The following is a 24,648-nucleotide window of genomic DNA, read 5'->3' as shown; positions in this document are numbered from 1 at the left end:
AGACAAATTCAAAACCATTTTTCAACGAATCAGATGGCTTATTCATCACAAAACCATTTGATGTTGCCAATTATTTAATTGGCAAAGTGGGCAAACTTAGGCAGGAAATGCCCACGACAAACAGTGAGTAATTATATTAATGTATAAAAAACAAATAATGAAAGAAAAGCAGTGCAAGTTTGAATTTTGTAAAGTTATTGTGGAAGAGGTGGAAAAATAATTGTTAACCATGAAAAATGACAAACCTCCTGGCATTGACAACTTAGATGGAAAGCTACTGAGGATGGTAGCTGAATCTATAGCCACTCCTTTCTGTCATATCTTTAATCTGAGCCTAGAGGACTGTCTTTGTCCTCAGTCCTGGAGGGAAGCTAAAGTAATTCCGCTACCTAAGAGTTGTAAAGCGGCCTTTACTGGTTCTAACAGCAGACCTATAAGCTTGCTGCCAGCACTTAGCAAACTGCTGAAAAGAATGTGTGTTTGACCAAATACAATGCTATTTCTCTGTAAACAAATTAACAACAGACTTTCAGCATGCTTATAGAGAAGGGAAACATGTACTGCACTGACACAAATGACTGATTGGTTGAAAGAAATTGATAAGAAGATTGTGGGAGCTGTACTGTTAGATGTCAGTGCAGCCTTTGATATTATTGACCATAAAAAAAAAACTTTTCCAAACACTGTACACTTAGAAAGAATTAGATATATTCTGAACAATAAATTATCAACATTTGATCAAATCTGGCAGCCTTTCCTCTCCTACTTGGACGAGTCGGCGCTGTGAATTTGTACTTATTAACGCACTCTCAACTGTAATATTTTAATCTACCTTTGGGCAGCATGTGATGGCCCTGCCACCCGAGCAGTTGGGGGGGGGGGACATCTTCCCTCTTTCTTTCTACGTGTCCTTATTTTGTATGTCGTGTTTTGTATTATTTGTTCTGCACCCAGAACTCTGGGTCTTGTTGTTCCTGTATGCTCTTTTATGTTTAGATAAGAATTGTATACCTGTCTTGTATTATACACCATTCTTGTGTGTGTTTAATAAAAAATATTTGAAACAAAAAAACAAAAAGAAAAAAAAAAACTTTTCAACCTCGGCTCTGAATCCTTAATATGGCAATATAATAGAATTCAAAGGGTTTTCTTTAATGGAAGGATCTCAAATCAAAGTTTGTCACGTGCGCCAAATACAACAGGTGTAGTAGACCTTACAGTGAACTGCTTACTTACAGGCTCTAACCAATAGTGCAAAAAAAGGTATTAGGTGAACAATAGGTAAGTAAAGAAATAAAACAGTAAAAAGACAGGCTATATACAGTAGTGAGGCTACATACAGACACCGGTTAGTCAGGCTGATTGAGGTAGTATGTACATGTAGATATGGTTAAAGTGACTATGCATATATGATGAACAGAGAGCAGCAGTAGCATAAAAGAGGGTTTGGCGGATGGTAGGACACAATGCAGAAGCCAGGTTAGCCAATGTGCGGGAGCACTGGTTGGTCGGCCCAATTGAAGTAGTATGTACATGAATGTATAGTTAAAGCGACTATGCATATATGAAAAACAGAGAGTAGTAGCAGCGTAAAATAGGGCTTGGGGGGGGCACACAATGCAAATAGTCCGGGTAGCCATTTGATTACTTGTTCAGGAGTCTTACGGCTTGGGGGTAAAAACTGTTGAGAATCCTTTTTGTCCTAGACTTGGCACTCTGGTACTGCTTGCCATGCAGTAGTAGAGAGAACAGTCTATGACTGGGGTGGCTAGGGTCTTTGACAATTTTTAGGGCCTTCCTCTGACACCGCCTGGTGTAGAGGTCCTGGATGGCAGGCAGCTTAGCCCCAGTGGTGTACTGGGCCGTACGCACTACCCTCTGTAGTGCCTTGGGGTCAGAGGCCGAGCAATTGCCATACCAGGCAGTGATGCAACCATGCTCTTGATGTTGCAGCTGTGGAACCTTTTGAGGATCTGAGGACCCATTCCAAATCGTTTCAGTTTCCTGAGGGGGAATAGGCTTTGTCGTGCCCTCTTCACAACTGTCTTGGTGTGTTTGGACCATTCTAGTTTGTTGTTGATGTGGACACCAAGGAACTTGAAGCTCTCAACCTGCTCCACTACAGCCCCGTCGATGAGAATGGGGGTGTGCTCGGTCCTCCTTTTCCTGTAGTCCACAATCATCTCCTTAGTCTTGGTTACGTTGAGGGATAGGTTGTTATTTTGGCACCACCCGGCCAGGTCTCTGACCTCCTCCCTATAGGCTGTCTCGTCGTCGGTGATCAGGCCTACCACTGTTGTGTCGTCTGCAAACTTAATGATTGTGTTGGAGTTGTGCCTGGCCATGCAGTCGTAGGTGAACAGGGAGTACAGGAGGGGTCTGAGCACACACCCCTGGGGAGCTCCAGTGTTGAGGATCAGTGTGGTAGATGTGTTGCTACCTACCCTCACCACCTGGGGGCGGCCCATTAGGAAGTCCAGGATCCAGTTGCAGAGGGAGGTGTTTAGTCCCAGGATCCTTAGCTTAGTGATGAGCTTTGAGGGTACTATGGTGTTGAACGCTGAACTGTAGTCAATTAATAGCATTCTCACATAAGTGTTCCTTTTGTCCAGGTGGGAAAGGCAGTGTGAAGTGCAATAGAGATTGCATCATCTGTGGATCTGTTTGGTTTACCGCAGGGCAGCTCTCTAGGCCCTCTACTCTTTTCTATTTTTACCAATGACCTGCCACTGGCATTAAACAAAGCATGTGTGTCCATGTATGCTGATGATTCAACCATATATGGATCAGCAACCACAGCTAATGAAGTCACTGAAACCCTTTAAGAGTTGCAGTCTGTTTTGGAATGGGTGGCCAGTAATAAACTGGTAGTGCACATCTCTAAAACTAGGAGCATTATATTTGGTACAAATCATTCCCTAAATTCTTGACCTCAGCTGAATCTGCTAATGAATGGTGTGGCTGTTGGACAAGTTGAGGAGAAAAAAATATGACTTGGCGTTACCTTCAATGGTAAAGATGTGGAGAGGTCTAACCGTAATAAAGAGATGCTCTGCTTTTTTGACACCACACTCCACAAAGCTCTGCAGACTCTAGTTGTCTAATCTTGATTATTGTCCAGTCATGTGGTCCGGTGCTGCTAGGAAAGTCCGAGTTAAGCTGCAGCCCAGAACAGAACGACACGTTTTGATCTTAATTGTAATCATAGGGCTGATATAAATACTATGCATGCCAGTCTCTCTTGGCTAAGAGTTGAGGAGAGACAGACTGTATCACTTCTTTTTATAAGAAACAATGTGTTGAAAATACCAAATTGTTTGTATAGTCAACTTACAGACAGCTCTGACACACACACACACTTATCGCTCCAGGGATCTTTTCATAGTCCCCAAATCCAGAACAAATTCAAGAAAACATACAGTATTATAAAGAGCCCTTATTGCATGGAACTTCCTTCCATCTCATATTGCTCAAATAAACAGCAAACCTGGTTTCAAAAAACAGATAAAGCAACACCTCGCGGCACAACGCCTCTCTCCAATTTGACCTAGATAGTTTGTGTGTATGTATTGATATGTAGGCTACGTGTGCCTTTTTAAAAATGTATGTAGTTCTGTCCTTGAGCTGTTCTTGTCTAATGATGTTCTGTATTATGTATCATGTTTTGTGTGGACCCCAGAAAGAGCTGCTGCTGCTTTTGCAACAGCTAATGGGGATCTTAATAAAATACCAATACCTTCTCATTGTAGGGTTCATCTCGCAGCACCTCAGGGGCCATCCAGAAGGGAGAGCCCACCACAGCCAGCTTCTCCCCCTCACCACTGCAGGCACAAGTACAGGAAGATAAACATTAGACTGGAGGTTACAAGCCTTTTGGGTGAGGGAATAATGCAATTAATTACAGTAGATCGGGGTGGCAGGTAGCCTAGTGGTTAGAGCGTTGGACTAGTAACCGAAAGGTTGCAAGATCGAATCCCCGAGCTGACAAGGTAAAACAATCTGTCGTTCTGCCCCTGAACAAGGCAGTTAACCCACTGTTCCTAGGCCGTCATTGAAAACAATAATTTGTTCTTAACTGACTTGCCTAGTTAAATAAAAGGTTAGAAAACAAAATTGGACTATTTTTGCAATATTTATCACAACAATTATCAGACAAGCCAAAATATTTGTTATGAAAGCAGGTCGATTCTTCATCAGATTAATATGTAATAATGAAGTCATAGCCTGGAGAGAGAAAGAGAGCGGCCTTCTTAACCTGCTCTGGTATTATTAGCCTAGAGCACCAGTTTATTCCAAAACAGTACTTCATGTTCCTGCCTAATCAAATGACCCTCCCCCCTACTGGCACTTGTCCATCCCTTTACCTCCCAGCCCCACATTCATTTACTAGAGACATTTCACTGGACTCAAAGAAGCAAATCTTGATTTTCTTTTTAGAGTTAAAAAAATAAAATAATAATTAAACATGGGATTCAATTTCAGTCCTGATCTTAAATCTTATGTATCGTGCTAAAAACTGTTTAAGCAATGAATGTAAACCAACATTGTGTTTGTATAGCACTGGCCCCTGTTTAATATATAACCGTTACCATGGAAATGACTTACTCATAGTTGGGAATCTTCTCAGCGAGACCAAAGTCTCCAACCACTGCAGTGTAGCAGTTCTCATCGGACTTGATCAGGCAGTTCTGAGGACAAACAGTGAGCACAAATTCCATGATGAGCTTCTAAAATGACTGACATTTATGAAGGGAAAGTGTCAGTGAATGCTCAGTCAGTCATACTTGAACTGAATCACAAATGAACTTGATGTACTGCATGTTGGTTGATTAGATTCAAGTCAAAGAGATTTACACCCTGCATGAGTCAAAGCACCACGTGGCTCAGTTTCAACCTGCAATACAAGAAACCGATACAGCCAGAGAATCACAATAACGTCAAGTACTATTGCATGGAAACCAGGTCCCAACTCCTAAGGTTTGAAGAAAATGCACTGGAACACACGTTAATGTATATAAATGCTGACTAGATCTATTATCTCTGTTTCAGAAAGGAAACAGTGCACCACATTTCAGACGCATCCACCCACAGTCAACTGCCACCCACTTTGGAGGTGAGGTCCCGGTGGAAGATGCCTTTGGAGTGCAGGTAGCCCAGGCCATTGGCGATCTCACAGGCCAGCTTGATCCTGGCTGCCCAACTCAGAGGCTTGTTGCTGTCCAACAGCTGCTCCAGGTTCCCACCGTTGATGTACTGCAGAAAGGTCGAGAGGGGGAAAACAGAACAATTTAGGAAGGTTTCAAATGAAAGTTGTCCTCTGTCACAGGCTTTCACCTTGATGTGAGCAAAAAGTACACATTATCAGTAAATGTACACTATTGAATTCAATGACTATCGTGTACATACTCTACATGAGTAATTGAGATATGAAGTAATGTTCTGTACAGACATTGTTACAGCATCCTGTTGGTCAATTGGGGCTATGCCCCGCCCCATTCAGGAAGACCAGTCAAAGTCAATCGACTTACTCTGAGCACTCTAAACATAGATTGATGCTAATGCCAAGCACAGCTGAGGACAATGACAGACAAGACTGCCTGCTTGCAGAAAAAGCTAAGTGAATTGGAAATCCACTCAGTAGTTTTAAAAGTAGCTCTGTCGGCTCGGAAGAGGCTTGGCTGTCCCACACAGAACTAGCCTAACCTATATCATGTAGAATGATTAATCCATCCACAAAACAAAAGTTTGGAAAATAACTACGGAGAGAAATTAAAGTAGATAAGGGTCACGAAAAGAGACCGGGGTCCCTGGACTGACCAGACTTCTCTGGGCCTCCCTTGTGATTCTAGACTGGTGTGTTTTAGGTTTCTTGTCAAACTGTCAATGAATACATTGAGGACTTCTAGAAAAGAGAATATTAGTCAAAACGCATCCGTCTTCCCCCAGTTGGAACTGTAAATAAATGTATGTGAACGAAGACTAAACTCCCTTAGCCTGTACCTTTAACAGCTTAACCTTTCAATGGAATTTAGCCCGCCCAAAGCGGAGGTTAAAGCATCACACACATTTGACTTGTGCTGCAGTCTTCTACCTTTGTTCAGGTAGAATGTTGGAAGTAGGCCTAATAATAAGTCAACCTAGAAACACACCAACTCGTGTGTGCACGCGCGTCATTTGGTCTTACGCGCTGAAAGGCCACCGCGCTGTAATACTCTCTCCCCCTGCCCTGCAGCCCATCCCCAAACCAATCCCAGACGCAGGAGAGGATTACAGCTTGTTTGCCTTACAAATTCCTCTGTAGCCCCCCGCATCTGTCGTCTGCCAGCCTAGCGCTCCACTAGGAGCCTCCACTTCACAGGGGTAAAGCCCAGACAAATCCTGCTGCCAGTCGGTCAGTGCAGACATGATCCACTCCATGCACCATGTGGGTTGAGGCGATAGTCTCCAGATCAGATGAATGAGCCAAGGCCAAAAGTTAGGCACACAAGTAAGGTTACAAGGCCACATCAACTCACCTCCACCCCAAACCCTGACAAGGTAATCTGGAGAAGGGAAGGCCATTAACACAGAGAGCAAGAGTAATGGACTGGAGGATAAAAGGGCAGAACCCAGGCAGTGAAAATGTGACTAAACAGGATATGTTGATGGAGAAACAAATCTAGCAATGTTTTCCACAAGCGCCGGCTGTCGGCTAAATGGACGATAACAAACACATTGTCAGCTGGCTACTTTTCCCCCACTTCATTAACTAGGCTTCTTTTCATTTAAATGTTTAAATTGGCTAGTCAGAAAAGTCTGTATAGCCTTTTTCCACTAGAATGAACAATATGCATCTTGTGGTGATCTATTGATAGCACAGGCCCGTCAGTCACAGCCAGCGATGACAGGCGCCTTTGTCAAAGCCAAACTTCTGGTTTGCCAGTCTGCTGTCTCACCTGCCGCTCAGTACCGGTGTTATTTTTGTGCGCTGTGGTTGGCTGCGGTAACATTTCTTTTCACAGAGGAGGGAGAGCATGATGCTTATTCGTCGTCTCCTGTGAGTGAATTTATGTCCCATGTAATGTAAGTGGTAAAGATGAGTTGGAATCCACGTAATTATTGTTTTATGGCACATTCACTTACATTTTATTTTGCGTGTTAAGCCAGCCACAGAATCGGTGGTCATATAGGCTATTTACTGTTATTTGAATGGTAGACCAAGCTTGTGCTGAGTAGTTCATTAAAAGGTGTCAAACAGACTGAATAAAGTCAAATCTCCTATATCCCGCTTTTCAATTCATGAATCATACAACGTAGTTATATGTCCATGGCATCAGGACATGTAAACCAAAGATCTTGTTTGTATTTTCCTAGGAGTCGAAGCCCACGTCGAGACCTGCCGGTAACCGCTAAAGTGACTCATCAGCGTAGTCCCATACAGTCACTGGTGTAGCCTAGTGATGGGTTGTTTGTGAACGGACGTCATTCATTTTGCCCATTCTAACGTTCAATCGTACAGTAACTGAATAGCTTTATATGGCAAGCCATTGCTAAGTGACTGAACTGGACACTGAGTGGATAATTGTGTTTACACAGTATATTAATAGGAAAGGTGTACAGCAGTAGTTATATAGGATGAGCCATAACTAGAATATAGTTTATACATATAAAGTGGGTAAAACAGTATGTAAACATGATTAAAGTGACTAGTGTTCAATGACTATGTACATAGAACAAAGCAGTCTCTAATGTGCAGGGCAGAGTACTGGGTGGTAGCTGGCTAGAACAGTGATTAAGGTTCAGGGCAGAGTACTGGGTGGTAGCTGGCTAGAACAGTGATTAAGGTTCAGGGCAGAGTACTGGGTGGTAGCTGGCTAGAACAGTGATTAAGGTTCAGGGCAGGGTACTGGGCGGCTAGTGGTGACTGTTTAACTGTCTGATGGCCTGGAGACAGAATCTGTTTATCAGGTCTCAGCTTTGATGCACCTGTACGGTCTCTCCTCCTTCTAGATGGATGAACAGGTCGTGGCTCGGGTCTTCTTGGCCTTCCTGGGCTCTTCTTGGCCTTCCTGTGACACCAGGTGCTGTAGATGTCCTGGAAGGAAGGCAGTGTGCCCCTGGTGATGTGTTGGGCTGACCATACCACCCTCTGGAGAGCCCTGCAGTTGTGGGCAGTGTAGTTGTCGTACCATGCGGAGATACAGCCCGACAGAAGTTTGTGAGGGTCTTTATGGGTCAAGCCACATTCCTTTAGTCTCCTGAGGTTGAAGAGGCGCTGTGGAGGGACCATTTCACATCCTGAGGAACTTGCTGAGGAACTTGAAGCTTTTGACCCTCTCCACTGTGGCCTCGATGTGGTTGGGGCGTGCGCTCTCTGCTGTTGACGGAGAGTTATTTTCCTAGCACCACTCCCAGGGATTTCGCCAGGGCTCTCACCTACACCATATAGGCGGTCTCATCATTGTTGGTAATCAGGCCTATGTTTAACACCTGTTTTATTGTTCAAATCATACCTGTCGGTCTATTCATGGGCGCCTGACTTTGTATAAAAGCAGAGGTGCACAAAATCAGAAAATGTTTGCCAATTTTTTTTTTCTTAAATAGATTCCCTATTGAGAAACAATATGTTACTTGACAGAACACAACCTTTTTTCTTAGATTTTAACCACAATAAACTACATTGAAAGGGTAGACTAGACTATTTATTCTGTCTAGATTAGTAATCTACTGCCTTCTGTTAATGTCTCACCAACAGTGATTGATTGACAGGTCTGAAACCCTACCAACTCTGCCTCAAACATCCCACCCACAGTGATTGATTGACAGGCAAAACAGTTAATGGGATAGATCATCCATATTACCCTGTGTCCATAGCAGCAGAGACACTAAAATACATCATTTTAACAAACATTGTTGTAATTCATATCTTGCAGTAAAACTAAACATGACTTCAATCTCAAGAGAAGACAGTTTTAATGTTAAAAAAGGTAATCTTACTTAGAAGATAGTAGCCTAGGCCTGGACAATATCCAAAACAACTAACATGCATAAAACACTGTTCTAGGCAGGTGCAACTCTTAGAAATCATTAACTGATACACGTCGCTGAAGACAAGGCTTTCCCTGAGCCTTCGTGAATTAAAGCTAAGAAAGCCAGAAAGGAAATGGGAATTAATTGTCTCGTGACCACTGCGAGCAGCTTCAAATAATAGTCTAATCCCCCCAGTGGCTCATGGATTACCCAGATTATAATGCTCCTAATCGGTCTTTGCCTAATGTGTAAACGAGGTCTGTCAGGCAGTGGGAAGCAGAGCAGAGGTTACTGTGCCAACCCGATGGGCCCTGGCAGGGCCAGCGGAGTCAAAGGGTGTTTTGATCGGAGGAGCAGGGCTTTACAAGGAGCAGGGCTTTACAAGGAGGAGGGCTTTACAAGGAGCAGGGCTTTACAAGGAGCAAGTGATTCTAAATGGAAAAGTGTAGCCACACAAAGAAATGTAGGAACACAATGAAAAATATGAGGTAATAAAGCTAGAATCATTCATTTTTCTAGGCGCACTGGTCCTCCTAAATTAAGATTCTAGGTCACACAGCAAAATATTTAGGCATATGTGGGAATAAAATGGTCACACTGTAGAGCCCTGATGAGTGATTGCATCTCTAAGCCTGTGGCTGCACGGTAACTTGACTTCATTTCCTACCATGGAGACTCGTCAGGTCCGTTGCTAAGGCCAGGATCCAGCCAGAGCAGACAGTGCTGGTAGCTAGCAACTAGTTCTGTTTATACAGCAGTAGCAGCAAAACATAACCCCATGATGCCATGTTTTCAGTATTCACAGCCTGGCTTGAGGCTGCTGACACCACAGCCCCAGGAGACTGGTGTGTGAGAAGTTTCCCCTCTCTCCCAGTCTTCATCTCCATGGATCCACATTTGGATAACTTCCTGCTATCATTCACTTCACACGAGTGCTTGGGCTCAGATGGGGCAGTCAGTCGTAAAGCTACTCCCCTTACTAATCGACGCTTATCATTAGCGCAGGGCTATCTATTTAGATTACATGGACACACCGACTCAGGTTAAAAATAGGTCAAGACATTTTGTGCACAATTTGACAGAAATATAAAACATAACCCTTAGCCCTAATGGAACCCATCCCCTGGCTTTTCATTGAGAACATCAACACAGCTTTATTTGCTCACATGTAAACGATACAGGGAAACACAAGGTTCTTTCAATTACAGGTTGCTGTCCTTCTGGGTGAAGTGGCACTGTTTAGTGTTCACCTGAAGAAAAACCCTTGATAAAAATTCACAATACCTTTTCATTATAATCATGGCTATGAGGTCACCTTTCAGTGAGTTATACTTATCTGAGACTTACATTACATAACAAGCTGACCATACTGCAACAGGACTCAATGAGCAATATGACAGTATTAGCTACAAGTAAAAAGCATTTAGGCCTATACTGATGCTAGAAAACCCATCATTTCTAGAATCACATTCCATAATAGAGTGGATGAAAAAACAGAATAAGACAGTGTCCCAACATCCCGACCTGAAACACGACAGCAAGCGGTGCAGTCATGTTTGAGGTGTAGGCCATCTATACAAGGCTCTAAGTCACAAAGACAAACAGTGGTTCCTCTTACCTCAGTCAGAGCATGGAGCTGGCCTTCCTGAACACACACACCCATGAACCTAGAGGAAGACAAAGACATCAGTCAGTTATTGTTTATGTATAATGAACATTTCATGAACTGAAATAAAATAAAAAAGCCCAGACATTTTCCATACGAACAAAAAGCTTATTTCTGTCAAATTGTGCACACAAATGTGTTTACATCCCTGTTAGTGAGAATTGTTCCTTTGCCATGATAATCCAGCCACCTGACAGGTGTGGCATATCAAGAAGCTGAAGAAACAGCATGATCATTACACAGGTGCACCTTGTACTGGGGACAATACAAAGCCACTAAAATGTGCAGTTGCCACACAACAATGTCCACCAGAGCTTTCGACAGAGAATCAAATATTTATTTCTCTACCATAAGCTTCCTCCAACATCGTTTGAGAGAATTTGGCATTACATCCAACCGGCTTCACAACCGCAGACCACGTGTTACCACGCCAGCCCAGGACCTCCACTTCCGGCTTGTTCACTTGTGGGATCGGCTGAGACCAGCCACCCGGACAGCTAATGAAACTGACAATTATTTCGGTCTTTAATTAACTTCTACGGGATCAGTGTCCCCCCCACGGGACGGTTGAGCTAACGTGCACTAACGTGATTAGCATGACATTGTAAGTAACAAGAACATTTCCCAGGACATAGACATGTCTTATATGGGCAGAAAGCTTAAATTCTTGTTCAATCTAACTGCACTGTCCAATTTACAAAGATAAAATGTAGCATAGTTTTGTTTGATAAAATACATTTTTTAATTCAAATGTAGGAACTGGGTTCTACAGTTTGAAGCCCCTTGGCTGCACCCCTGCCCAGTCATGGGAAATCCATATATTAGGGCCTAATGAATTTATATAAACTATAACTCAGTAACATCATTGAAATTGTTGCGTTTATATTGTTGTTCAGTAGATTTACCACAAAATACCATGAGACATGTGGTGGATGCATATTTATGGATCTCCTGTTATGCTCTTCTCATGTTGACATGACAAAGCTAAGCTATGGGGTCTAGAGTTTAAGATTTGAGTGGGTCTATATGTAGCTCAAAAAAGTTAATTATCTGGCCCAAGGACGACAGCAAAGTCCTTTCGAGAGCAAAATGACAAATCTCTTGGTGGTTAAATACTTCTGCACTGGAAGAAAAGACCCAACAAGAGCAGTGCAAACAAGAAAGTCATTTCTAGGGGGAAACGTGGCTCACTCTCCTGACCCACATTCCATCTCTTTTTCTCCCTCTTTTTTTTGAGCCACTGCATCCAAATCTTAAGAGGCTGGAGTCACAGTCAAGGCCGTCTGTTTTTGTAAATGACAAACTGGTTGTATGAATATCCTAACACACGAGCCAGGCTGTACACACAGCGAGTGTTGGCACCCCTGAGTTATGACCCAATAAATGAGACAGAGGGTTATTCGAAGGGTTTCTCAGACAAAGAACCCCTCAGAATTCTCGTCAGCCAACCACCACAGAACTGCCACAAAGCTGTGATTGTAACACAGCACACACAGACCATCTCTTTCCTACCCACCACCTACAGCAGAATGTGAGCTCTGTAGTATATCATGCAAAGCCTAGGTCAGCCTAATCCATTTGAGGATAGGAAATTCAGATTGTTCCATATTAATTGTCCATGACAACATAAAACATTGTCATACAATAATAAATCCCAAACTATTTGTTCTATCATGATGAGTTTGGTCAAATATGTATGTGTGCCGATTTTGCAGGCTCCCAACTTAATACGAAAATAAACGGCTTTGGTGAGAAATGAAAAGGGAAAGGTTGTTCCTCATAAAGGGAATTCATGTCAATGAAATTCAAACTCAGGATGTTGTTCTAGAAAAATCCATTGTGGAATACTGTGGAACAGCGGAGATCAAGGTCACACCCCATACGTAAAATGTATGCACGTATTACTGTAATTTGGATAAAAGAGTCTGCTAAATGGCATATTTTTAAGCAATAAGGCATGAGGGGGTGTGGTATATGGCCAATATTCCACGGCTAAGGGCTGTTCTTATGTACGACGCAACACGGAGTGTCTTGAGACAGCCCTTAGCTGTGGAATATTGCCCATATACCACAAACCCCAGAGGTGCCTTATTGCTATTATAAAAAGTGATTACAAACATAATTAGAACAGTAAAAATAAAATGTTTTGTCATACCTGTGGTATACGTTCTGATATACCACGGATTTCAGCCAATCAGCATTCAGGGCTCGAACCACCCAGTTCATCATATTATTTATTACCCCACTGATTCCATTATTAAAGGGGAGGCTAATGTCATTTTGACAGAAAGCTACAGATCAAAGTATCTTTCAAAGATGAAGGATTCACAAATGACTTAAGAGTCACTTTCTAGAAAAAAAGGGGATTAGGCCATTAGTCAGTAAGAAAATGACACCATTTCTGAATATGGCACCATAACTGAACTTTTCCAGCCCTGTATTGTACCCATTTTTTGAGTAGCCCCTTGAGATTGTTATTAAAAAGCTGGGATAATTTAATCAGTAACTGACCAAGAATGAAAAATAATTGTATAATATCGCAGAAGGCATTTTAGTTCCGTTTCTCCAAAAGGACAGATTGAGATTCAAACTATACAAAATATTGGAGGATGGTGCCGTGCCCCCCCCAAAAAAAATCAACTGTCCAAAATGTAGTGGAAGACAGATGTTTTGTTTCCTGGAGGTCACCTGAGGATGTTGGGATGGGACAGTCTGTTCATCAGTTGGACTTCTCTCAGCATGTTGGCGCGGTTACTGCTCAGTTTGTTCATCTTCAGAGCCATCACCTGGCCCGACACTCTGTGGCGTACCTGCAACGAACACAACAAGCCGGTCATTTAGGCATTATCTGAATGCTTATCTTTAACACTACCGTTCCCTTATCAATATTCCCTTATCATGGGGACACTTCTCTATTATCGTTTTTCCAAGATCATGGAGAAAGATTCTCTTTCTGCAACAAAATGAATGTCCTTCCACATTCAGAACCATAACAACGGGAAGTAAAACAGTCCATTTCTCCTGTGAATTAGGTCAGTCACTGGCCTTCCTTGCAGCATTAACTCCAATGTGATCAAAGATGAGTGGCTGGCTTTTCATATTCTTGGCCGAGGCCAAGAATATGAATGTTTTGATATGTAACCTAGGTGTTAGCCTATCACAACTACCTAAAATGTAACCCTTTTCTTTGGCAGAGAAGGCAGAACACTTTTCTAACTACAACAATACAAACAAAACTATTTCCCAACGATCAGATTGATTTGCTTCCTCAAAGCCATAACAACCACAGGAAGTTATGAGTCAGGGTGAGAAAAATAAGCTGTATCTGCTACTGCTCACTTCCTCCAGATGAAATATTAAGACACTGAAACTAGTGAATAAGAAGTTAAAGTCAACTCAGGTCGGTCTGCGAATACAGTAACAGATACAATGCCTATCTGTTTATATAGCTAGTTTACAGGTTACATTTGTTGGAGAGCAGAGATAAAAGGAAGTTTGAGGTACAGAAAAGGGAAGCAGGCCGATCTAGGCCTTATTTACATAGCACTTGGATGAGTATCCAGTTCATAGTGCTTCTTTAGCCGCTCTTGAAGTTCTAGTACAAAGGTGCAGCTAGTCTTCCCTGTAGGAGAAGAGCAGGCAGCAGATGGCCTCCTCTAGACCACCTCCCCCACTCCCATCCTCTGCCCACCAGGAGAGAGAGTGCAGCCTGGCTCAAACAAAGACCCATAATGTTGCCCCAGCAAGACCCTGCACCTCCAATCTGTTCCATCAATCCAGCTAGCCTCCTCAATACCTAGCCCTGTAGACAGGACACACAGTCGAAGACAAACAGATAATTATATTTTATGTAGATCCATTGTCCCCTTGCTTAGACAAATATGGAACTCTCATTACACAGGAAACATGTGTCCGTTAAGCATTTAGAGAAGCAAGTCTGAGGCAACGAGGGTCAATATTGCAAGTGAGAAGCAACGAGGGTAAATATTGTTGTACTAATAGAGCTGAAGTCATAATTTTGACTTGAGAGGAAACAGCTGCAATATAACAATATTATGGCCCCAAGGATTAAACAGCACCTTTTAAAACATGGTTGAGCATGTGTGTGTGAATAAAGGAAGCTTTTTCTTAAGGTTTGTTCAACAAGGACTATTTGTAAAGGCCCCAGTCATATTCAGGTTGGATGGGCATTTCCTCCCTAAAATACATGGTGTGATGACAGCCCCCTCAGGCAGCCTGGGGCAGGACCCTACACGCTGCCCTTCCCTCACCAAGTCAGCACTGGATCCTTTGCATTAACCCTTTGAATCCAATGAGCAGTGATTGAGTAGTTCTAAGGCAGACCACTGTGGCCATGCTCTGAAGCGCCCATTAGATTACTGTGCATCACAGCTCCAGACATAGTGACACTTCTATTCCTTTCTGTAATTAGGCTAGTTTCCTGTTTGAGCTAAGAAACTAATCTGAATTCTATTTCCAGTCCATCAGTATGCATGACTCATACATACGGATGGAAAGGAAATAGTATGACTAAGATAGAGGCATGAGATAGAAAGTGCTGACATTGTGGTGGTTGTGACAACATCAATATAGAATGCCCTGACTCCGACTTTTCAGTAGGTGAAGCTGAAGTCTATAGCCTATAACTAATTGAAAGTCCCTCATTGAAAGTAAAAGTCACTTTCATGAGCGCTGACGCTGGTTGGAGGAAATTACAATGTGGCTTACACCAAAAGTGAACGTAGCTAACATGACCTCAAAATGTCAGTAAAGGAGTTGAACATTAACCTCAACAGCCATATCTGTTGAAGTACCAACCCTGTCAGGTTGTTAGTGTAATGGACGATATAGCACTTAGACAGCCATTGTAGCCTAACGTCTAGTCGCCATCATAAACCTCTTCAGCCCTTCTATATTTTCATGTCGTAACTAGAGCGACGTGGAAATAAAGGGCTTTTCGCACATCCTATATCAGTCGATTGTGAGACAATAGCCTAGATCAATGTAATAAGGAGCGGCCACAGTATCTGTGTGCTAGAGGTGTTCACGGATCCACCTGTACCCGAATACCTGAGACCCAATCCAGAATTCTAAATAATGTCACAGGTTTGGGTTGGATCTGATTGATACGGGTATGTGTCATTTTAATTGACTTATCCGGAAGGGCCTGTACATATCAGAACGCGACTGCTGTGCGTGCGCGAGGGAGAAATTGGATCATTTATGCCGCTGCTCTTGATTTTCACGAAAGTGGAGTGGTGCATTTAGCTTGTTTTTGTTGCCCAATCATAAGTCCTCAAAGCGACAATAGGCTACAGTCAGAGCCTCTGCGCGTTTAAAAAGAGATATGTATACATGCATGCGCACACACAAATGTTTGGACACCTACTCATTCAAGGGTTTCTCTTTATTTTTACTATTTTCGACATTGGAGAATAATAGTGAAGACATCAAAAATAGGAAAATACAAATTTAAATATCTTGAGATTCCTCAAAGTAGCCAGCCTTCGCCTTGATGACAGCTTTGCACACTCTTGGAATTCTCTCAACCAGCTTCATGAGGTAGTCACCTGGAATGAATTTCAATTGACAGGTGTGCCTTGTTAAAAGTTCGAGCCAATCAGTTGTGTTGTGACAAGGTATACTGAAGACAGCCCTATTTGGGAAAAGACCAAGTCCATATTATGGCAACAACAGTCCATCATTATTTTAAGACATGAAGGTCAGTCAATACAGAACATTTCAATCACTTTGAAAGTTTCTTAAAATGCAGTCGCAATAACCATCAAGCTCTGATGAAACGGTCTCTCATGAGGACTATCACAAGAAAGACACAGAATTACCTCTGTTAGAGTTAACTGCACCTCAGATTGCAGCCTAAATAAATTCTTCAGAGTTCAAGTAACAGACATCAACTGCTCAGAAGAGACTATGTGAATCAGCCCTTGTTGGTCGAATTGCTGCAAAGAAACCACTACTAAAAGGACACCAATAAGAAGACGAGACTTGCTTGGGCCAAGAAACTTGAGCAATGGACATTCGACCGGTGGAAATCTGTCCTTTGGTCTGATGAGTCCAAATGTGAGATTTTTGGTTCCAACCACTGTCTTTGTGAGACGCAGAGAAGGTGAACGGATGATCTCTGCATACGTCGTTCCCACCGTGAAGCATAGAGGAGGAGATGTGATGGTGTTGGGGTGCTTTGCTGGTGACATTGTCAGTGATTAATTTAGAATTCAAGCTACACTTAACCAGCATGGCTACCACAGCATTCTGCAGCGATAAGCCATCCCATCTGGTTTGCGCTTAGTGGGACTATCATTTGTTTCTCAACAGGATAATGACCCAACACACCTCCAGGCTATGTAAGGGCTACTTGACAACAGAGTAATGGAGTGCTGCTTTAGATGACCTGGCCTCCACAATCACCTGACCTCAACCCAATTGAGATGGCTTAGGATGAGTTGGATCGCAGAGTGAAGGAAAAGCAGTCAACAAGTACTCAGCATATGTGGGAACTCCTTCAAGACTGTTGGAAAAGCATTCCATGTGAAGCTGGTTGAGATAATGCCAAGAATGTGCAAAGCTGTCATCAAGGCAAAGGGTGGCTACTTTAAGGAATCGAAAATACATTGATTTGTTGAACACTTTTTTGGTTACTACATGATTCCATGTGTTATTTCATAGGTGATGTATTCACTATTATTCTACAATGTAGAAAATAGTAAAAATAAAGAAAAACCTTTGAATGAGTAGCTATGTCCAAACGTTTCACTGGTACTGTATGTATGCATGTTACACTACCGATCAAAGGTTTGGGGTCACTTAGAAATGTCCTCATTTTTGAAAGAAAAGCACATTTGTTTATTAAAATAACAAAATGTATCAGAAATACAGCGTAGACATTGTTTATGCTATAAATGACTATTGTAGCTGGAAACGGCAGATTTTTTGTGGAACATCTACATAGACATACAAAGGCCCATTATCAGCAACCATCACTCCTGTAATCCAATGGCACGGTGTGTTAGCTAATCCAAGTTGATAATTTTAAAAAGGCTGATCATCAGAAAACCCTTTTGCAATTATGTTAGCACAGCTAAAAACTGTTGTCCTAATTAAAGAAGCAATAAAACTGGCCTTCAGACTAGTTGAGTATCTGGAGCATCAGTGGGTTTGATTACAGACTCAAAATGTCCAGAAACAGAGACCTTTCTTCTGAAACTCGTCAGTCTATTCTTGTTCTGAAAAATGAAGGCTATTCCATGCGAGAAATTGCCAAGAAACTGAATATCTCATACAACACTGTACTACTCCCTTCACAGAACAGCACAAGCTGGCTCTAACCAGAATAGAAAGAGGAGTGGGAGGCCCCAGTGCACAACTGAGCAAGATGACAAGTAGAGTGTCTAGTTTGAGAAGACGCCTCACAAATCCTCAACTGACAGCTTCATTAAATAGTACCCGCAAAACACCAGTCTCAACGTCAACAGAGAAAAGGCAACTCCGGGATGCTGGCCTTCTAGGCAGAGTTGCAAAGAAAAAGCCATATCTCAGACTGGCCAATAAAAATAAAGATTCATATGGGCAAAAGAACAAGACACTGACTGAACCTCTGCCTAGAAGGCCAGCATTCCGGAGTCGCCTCTTCACTGTTGATGTTGAGACTGGTGTTTTGCGGGTACTAGTTATTGAAGCTGCCAGCTTAATTTCTCTTATTCTTATCTGTATTTTTATTAAACTGCACTGTCGGTTAGGGGCTCATGAGTAAGCATTTCACTGTAAGGTCTACACCGGTTGTATTCGGCGCATGTAACCAATAACATTTGATTTGATGCTCCAGATACTCCACTAGTCTAAAGAAGGCCAGTTTTATTGCTTCTTTAAATCAGCACAACAGTTTTCAGCTGTGCTAACATAACTGCAAAAGGGTTTTCTAATGATCAATTTGCCTGTTAAAATTATAAACTTGGATTAGCTAACACAACATGCCATTGGAACACAGGAGTGATGGTTACCGATAATGGGCCTCTGTACGTCTATGTAGATATTCCATAAATGTTTTTTTTGTTGGTTTAAAAAAATCATTTAAAAAGCTGTTTTCAGCTACAATGGTAATTTACAACATTAACAATGTCTACACTGTATTTCTGATCAATTTGATGTTATTTTAAGAAAATGGACGAAAACAAAATGTGCTTTCCTTTCAAAATCAAGGACATTTCTAAGTGACCCCAAACTTTTGAACGGTAGTGAGTGAGTATGTATAAATAAACACAGTATGTGGACACAGCTTCAAATTAATGGATTCGGCTATTTCCGTACACCGTTGCTATCAGGTGTATAGAATCAAGCACACAGTCATGCAATCTTTATAGACAAACATTGGTAGTAGAATGGCCTTCCTGAAGAGCTTAGTGACTTTCAACGTGGTACAGTCATAGGATGTCACCTTTCCAACAAGTTAATTCGTCAAATTTATACCATGCTAGAGCTGCCCCGGGCCAACTAAGTGCTGTTATTGTGAAGTGGAAACGTCTAGAAGTAATAACGGCTCAGCTGCTGAGTGCTAGGCCACAAAAGCTCACAGAACGGGACTGCCGAGTGCTGAAGCGAGTAAAAAAAAATCGCCTGTCCTCGATTACAACCCTCACTACCGAGTTCTAAACCACCTCTGGAAGCAACGTCAGCACAATAACTATTCGTTGGGCGCTTCATAAAATGGGTTTCCATGGCCGAGCAGCCGCACACAAGCCTAAGATCGCAATGCCAGGCGTCGGGCAGAGTGGTCTAAAGCTTGCCGCCATTGTACTCCGGAGCAGTGGAAACACGTTCTCTGAAGTGATGAATCACCATCTTCACCATCTGGCAATTTGACGGATTAATCTGGGTTTGGCGGATGCAGGAGAACGCTACCTGCCCGAATGCATAGTGCCAACTGTAAGGTTTGGTGGAGGAGGAACAATGATCAAGGGCTGTTTTTCAATGGTTCGGGCAAGGCCCCTTAGTTCCAGTGAAGGAAAATCTTAACACTACAGCATACAATGACATTCTAGAGTAGACAATTCTGTGCTTCCAACTGTATGGCAACAGATTGGGGGAGGCCCTTTCTTGTTTCAGCATGACAACAGCCGCCTGCACAAAGTGATGTCCATACAGAAATTGTTCGTCGAGATCGGCGTGGAAGAACTTGACTGGCCTGCACAGAGCCCTGACCTCAACCCTATCGAATACCTTCAGAATGAATTGGTACACCAACTGCGAACCAGGCCTAATCACCCAACATCAATGCCCGACCTCACTAATGCTCGTGGCTGAATGGAAGCAAGTCCCCGGAGCAATGCTCCAACATCTAGTGGAAATCCTTCCCAGAAGAGTGGAGGCTGTTATAGCAGCAAGGGGGGGGGGGGGGGGGCAACTACATATTAATACCCATGATTTTGGAAAGAGATATTCGACAAACAGGTGTCCATATACACTACATGACCAAAAGTATCTAATCAATGGAAGTGACAGAATTAAAAGTTAAAGGAGAACGATAGGCTACAATGACTAAGACGCCAACAGGCAGACTACTTAATATTCTGAACAGATTGTTATTTGTAACTGTAGGATGAGAATGTGCTTGCAATTTAAAAAAATGCTTTGCAGCCTCAATTACCCTAGCTAGCTCACATTAGATAGCTTAACTAGCTTCTCCCAGTTTGATGCAGTCAAGATAGGTACTACGTCATCAACCTCGCTATGGTAGCTATTATCCTACTATGGTAGCTATTAGCTATTAGTCTACTATGGTAGCTATTAGTCTACTATGGTAGCTATTAGTCTACTATAGCGATAGGGGCGGCAGGTAGCCTAGTGGTTAGAGCGTTGGCCAGTAACCGAAAGGTTGCCAGATCGAATCCCCGAGCTGACAGGATAAATATCTGACGTTCTGCACCTGAACAAGACCGTTAACCCACTGTTCCTAGGCGGTCATTGTAAAATATAATTTGTTCTTAACTGACTTGCCTAGTTAAATAAAAAAAATAAAAAGTCCTCTTGGTTGGTTGCCGTCTCCTCGTCACTCGCTCAATGTATTAACTAACTGTATTCTGCACCACACACTGAGGTTTAATAACAGAATGAGGGCTGAGACATCTCAGGGTGTGAGATATGTTTCTAAGTAATCCTGGTGATGACATACCATAGCTTTTCTGCTAGCCTAGCCTAAACCATACGTTGATATGAATGAATAAGCAGTCCTCACACAATCTACTATTTACCTACCTACCATAAAACTCTTGCATTTCAGGTCAATCATAACATAAACCCACCTTGTAGACCTCTGAGAAGAAGCCGGAGCCAATCCACTCGCAGATGAAGTCATCAAGGCGCGTCAGACAGGAGAAGGCACTGATGAGGGCGCGGTAGGATGAGGGGCACACTCTTCCCACCTGAGACGGGGCCCACTCCCCTCCACCATCCAGGTCATCAAGACGATCTGGCCTCATGGAGGGGAAGCCGGCAATGGAGTTGCGCTTGTTCCGATCCATCATTGTCTCTTCACTGGTAACTCTGTGGGGGACTTCTCCATGAAGGTTTCACATTTTCAATAACTGCTTGGCAACCCTTTACAGCCCTAAGAGGAAGGAAACATCAAAATCCATTCTCAGCAGGCAGACTGAGAAAATTGTGTGCTTTGGTGCCAGCTAATAATATTTGTACTTTCCTGTAGTTTAGAATGTACAGTACAAGCTTATGGTTCACAGGACACAAATAACAAGCCAGAAAACACTGATCGTTTCAGCTAGTATCTGTATGGAAAACATGGTGTTTTATGTACCCCTGAAGTATAATAAATCAGTGTGTGTGTTTTTTTAATCACCATTCTGTTCATTTAAACAGAACACAGCTGTGTTGTCATGAGGGGGATAATGAGCCTAATCTATTTTATCACATTCCTCTGACATTTCCTCCAACTTTTTTCAAATACTAAGACAAAAGCATTACTTCACACAAGATCAATCTACTTAGACACACATGACAGGGGTCCTAACCCGCCTCTGGTCTGACAAGCCTACAAATAATGGCTCTAATAGGGATGGATTGTCCAATTATATGAGATAAAGATATATGAGACAAGATAAAGCCAAAGCCCAAGACTGGGATCCTAAAACGAACAAGGGAGCATGTACAGGAACACAAGGAGACATAATAACCCCAGAGTAATGACCATAGGAAGAAGTCCTTTGATTTAAATGACTGAGTGAGGGCGAGGATGACCTTTCACATGGCACTAGTACTTTGAAGCATCCAGCACTTGTTAAGGACCCCTGATTTCCCCAGCATGCACAGGTCTATTGAGCTTACTCGATGGGCTGGTTGTAACTAGGCGATGTCTCTGGATTATTCTGCTGTCCTCCCCTTTCCTTGAGTTAGAGACTAGAGAGAAGCTATTAAAAACTCTGGGAGAAGAATGCTATTCTTAATTCAACCTTGTGTGATTCCCATCCCCCATCCAATCCCAAATGAAAACAACTGAAATCAAATCATCCAAAGTTACTGGACTAGTTCTGGGATCTTTTTGCTGCTCCAGCCGTACCCTTAAAAGGATGTTATCCTCCTCCATTACTAAAGGCATTTTTTGCCATTTTGCAAGTGTATGACAATGATCAGACTCGGTCTGCCAAGAATGTTTAAAGCAGCTATTTTAGTAAATCTGCTTTTCAGAAGCAGAACGGATGTATAACATATGAGGGCTGTTTTTCCATTTCAATTGCTGCTAGGCCTAGTCGTCTGGGTTCACAAGAACAAGTCATAAATGTCATTAAAATTATAAAATGTCCCTTCATTCAAAGCAGAAACACTTAACAGCGTCATATCAATAATGCAGAGAGTGAATTCATGACTTCTCCAGTCTGAACCCTTTCTTCCCTCACTCCCTCCCTCCCTAGCATCTCAGCAGCAACCTACATTTTGTAGCTGGTGAGAATACAACTACAGTGCCTTCAGAACATATTCACACCCCTGGACTTTTTGCACATTTTGTTGTGTTATAGCTTGAATTTGAAATGGATGACATTTAGATTTGTCACTGTCCTATACACAATAGCCCACAATGTCAAAGTGGAATTGTATTTTTTTGAGAGAATAAAAAAGTTAAATGAAAAGCTGAAATGTCTTGAGTCAATAAGTATTCAAACCCTTTGTTATGGTAAGCCTAAATAAGTTCAGGAGTAAAAATGTGCTTAACAGGTCACATGATTTTTGAATGACTACCTCATCTCTGTACCCCACATACAGATAGATAATTGTAAGGTCCCTCAGCCGAACAGTGAATTTCAAAACACAGATTCAACCACAAAGACCAAGGAGATTTTCCAATGCCTCGCAAAGGGCACCTATTGATAGATAGATTAAAAAAATTTTTTTTTTTTTTAAAAACTGACATTGAATATCCCTTTGAGCATGGGTAAGTCAATAATTACACTTTGGATGGTGTATCAAAAACACCCAGTCACTACAAAGACACAGGCATCCTTGCTAACTCAGTTGCCAGAGAGGAAGGAAACCGCTCAGGGATTTTACCATGAGGCCAATGATGTAACAGTTACAGAGTTCAGTGGCTGTGATAGGAGAAAACAGGATGGATCAACAACGTTGTAGTTACTCCACAATACTAACCTAATTGACAGAGTGAAAAAAAGGAATCCTGTTCAGAATAAAAAAATATTCCAAAACATGCTTCCTGTTTGCAACAAGGCACTAAAGTAATACTGCAAAAAATGTGGCAAAGCAATTAACATTTTGTATTCAGGACACAAAAAAAGTTGTTTGGGGCAAATCCAATACAACACATTACTGAGTACAACTCTCCATATTTTCAAGCTCAATGGTGGCTGCATCATGTTATGGGAATGCTTGTAATCGTTAGGACTGGGGAATTTTTCAGGATAAAAAAAAAAACAGAATGGAGCTAAGCACAGGTAAAATCCTAGAGGAAAATCTAGTTACGTTTGTTTTCCAACAGAGACTGGGAGATGAATTCACCTTTCAGCAGGATAATAACACAAACACTAGTATACACTGGAGTTGCTTACCAAGAAGACAGTGAATATTCCTGTGTGGCAGAGTTACAGTTTTGACTTAATCATTTTCAGATCTTGCCGTAGAGTTTAACAACCAATTTGACAGAGCTTGAAAATTTTTGAAAAAAAAAAATATTAAATGGGCAAATGTTGCACAATCCAGGTATGGAAAGGTCTTAGAGACTTACCCAGAAACACCAACGGTTGTAATCACTGCCAAAGGTGCTTCTACAAAGAATTGATTCAGGGGTGTGAATACTTATGCAAATGAGATTTCTGTATTTAATGTTCAATACATTTGCACTTTGTCATTATGGGGTATTGAGTGTAGATGGGTGAGATTTTCTTTTCTCAACTGAAACCATTTTGAATTCAAACTGGTCACATATTGTGGAATAAGTCAAGGGGTATGAATACTTTGAAGGCACTGTAGGCTTGTGTGGACATAAGGCATTTTTCCAAAGCGATAAATCAGTCAATGATAATGAACTGGAGGAAGTAGAGGCATTTTACAATGGGCCACTAATGACAAAATTACAGATGAGGGCAATTCCACGGTAACAGATTTAAACTTTGAAATCAGTTTTTCAATTTAAAATGTATACCAAAAAAATATATATATATTTCAAAGTTTAACAAATACAACTCCATGCACAAGGACTACATAATGATTTCCACTGAAAAAAATATATACAAAAAATATTTTTGTGGATGAATGGTATTGTGTGGTCACAATACCAGTATCACAATACTAGGAAGAAAGGAAGCAAAACACAAAGCGGAAAATCTGGTATCGCAGTGGTCCTTTGTAACTCAGTTGGTGGAGCATGGTGCTTGTAACGACAGGATAGTGGGTTTGATTCCCGGGACCACCCATATGTAACATGTATGCAAGCATGATTG

General features: G+C 42.0%; 1 protein-coding gene across 6 annotated transcripts in view; it reads right to left on the bottom strand.

The window, feature by feature from the left end:
- The window catches only part of LOC139387497 (dual specificity testis-specific protein kinase 2-like), a 37,236-nt gene that overhangs the window by 6,200 nt on the left and 6,388 nt on the right, over nucleotides 1-24,648 (bottom strand). For all 6 annotated transcript variants that reach the window (XM_071133744.1, XM_071133749.1, XM_071133748.1 and 3 more), the window contains 6 exons: nucleotides 20,992-21,296; nucleotides 13,364-13,485; nucleotides 10,628-10,676; nucleotides 5,107-5,253; nucleotides 4,606-4,688; nucleotides 3,737-3,821 (listed from right to left, as the gene is read on the bottom strand). In XM_071133744.1, the coding sequence (XP_070989845.1) occupies nucleotides 3,737-3,821; nucleotides 4,606-4,688; nucleotides 5,107-5,253; nucleotides 10,628-10,676; nucleotides 13,364-13,485; nucleotides 20,992-21,213 (708 nt within the window). In that variant the 5' untranslated portion in view covers nucleotides 21,214-21,296. The remainder of the gene's footprint in view (nucleotides 1-3,736; nucleotides 3,822-4,605; nucleotides 4,689-5,106; nucleotides 5,254-10,627; nucleotides 10,677-13,363; nucleotides 13,486-20,991; nucleotides 21,297-24,648) is intronic.

This window comes from Oncorhynchus clarkii, chromosome 28 (genome assembly GCF_045791955.1).
Source record: "Oncorhynchus clarkii lewisi isolate Uvic-CL-2024 chromosome 28, UVic_Ocla_1.0, whole genome shotgun sequence".
Taxonomy (NCBI): domain Eukaryota; kingdom Metazoa; phylum Chordata; class Actinopteri; order Salmoniformes; family Salmonidae; genus Oncorhynchus; species Oncorhynchus clarkii.
Note: the sequence above shows the minus strand (reverse complement) of the source record. Positions and strands in the feature narration are given on the sequence as shown.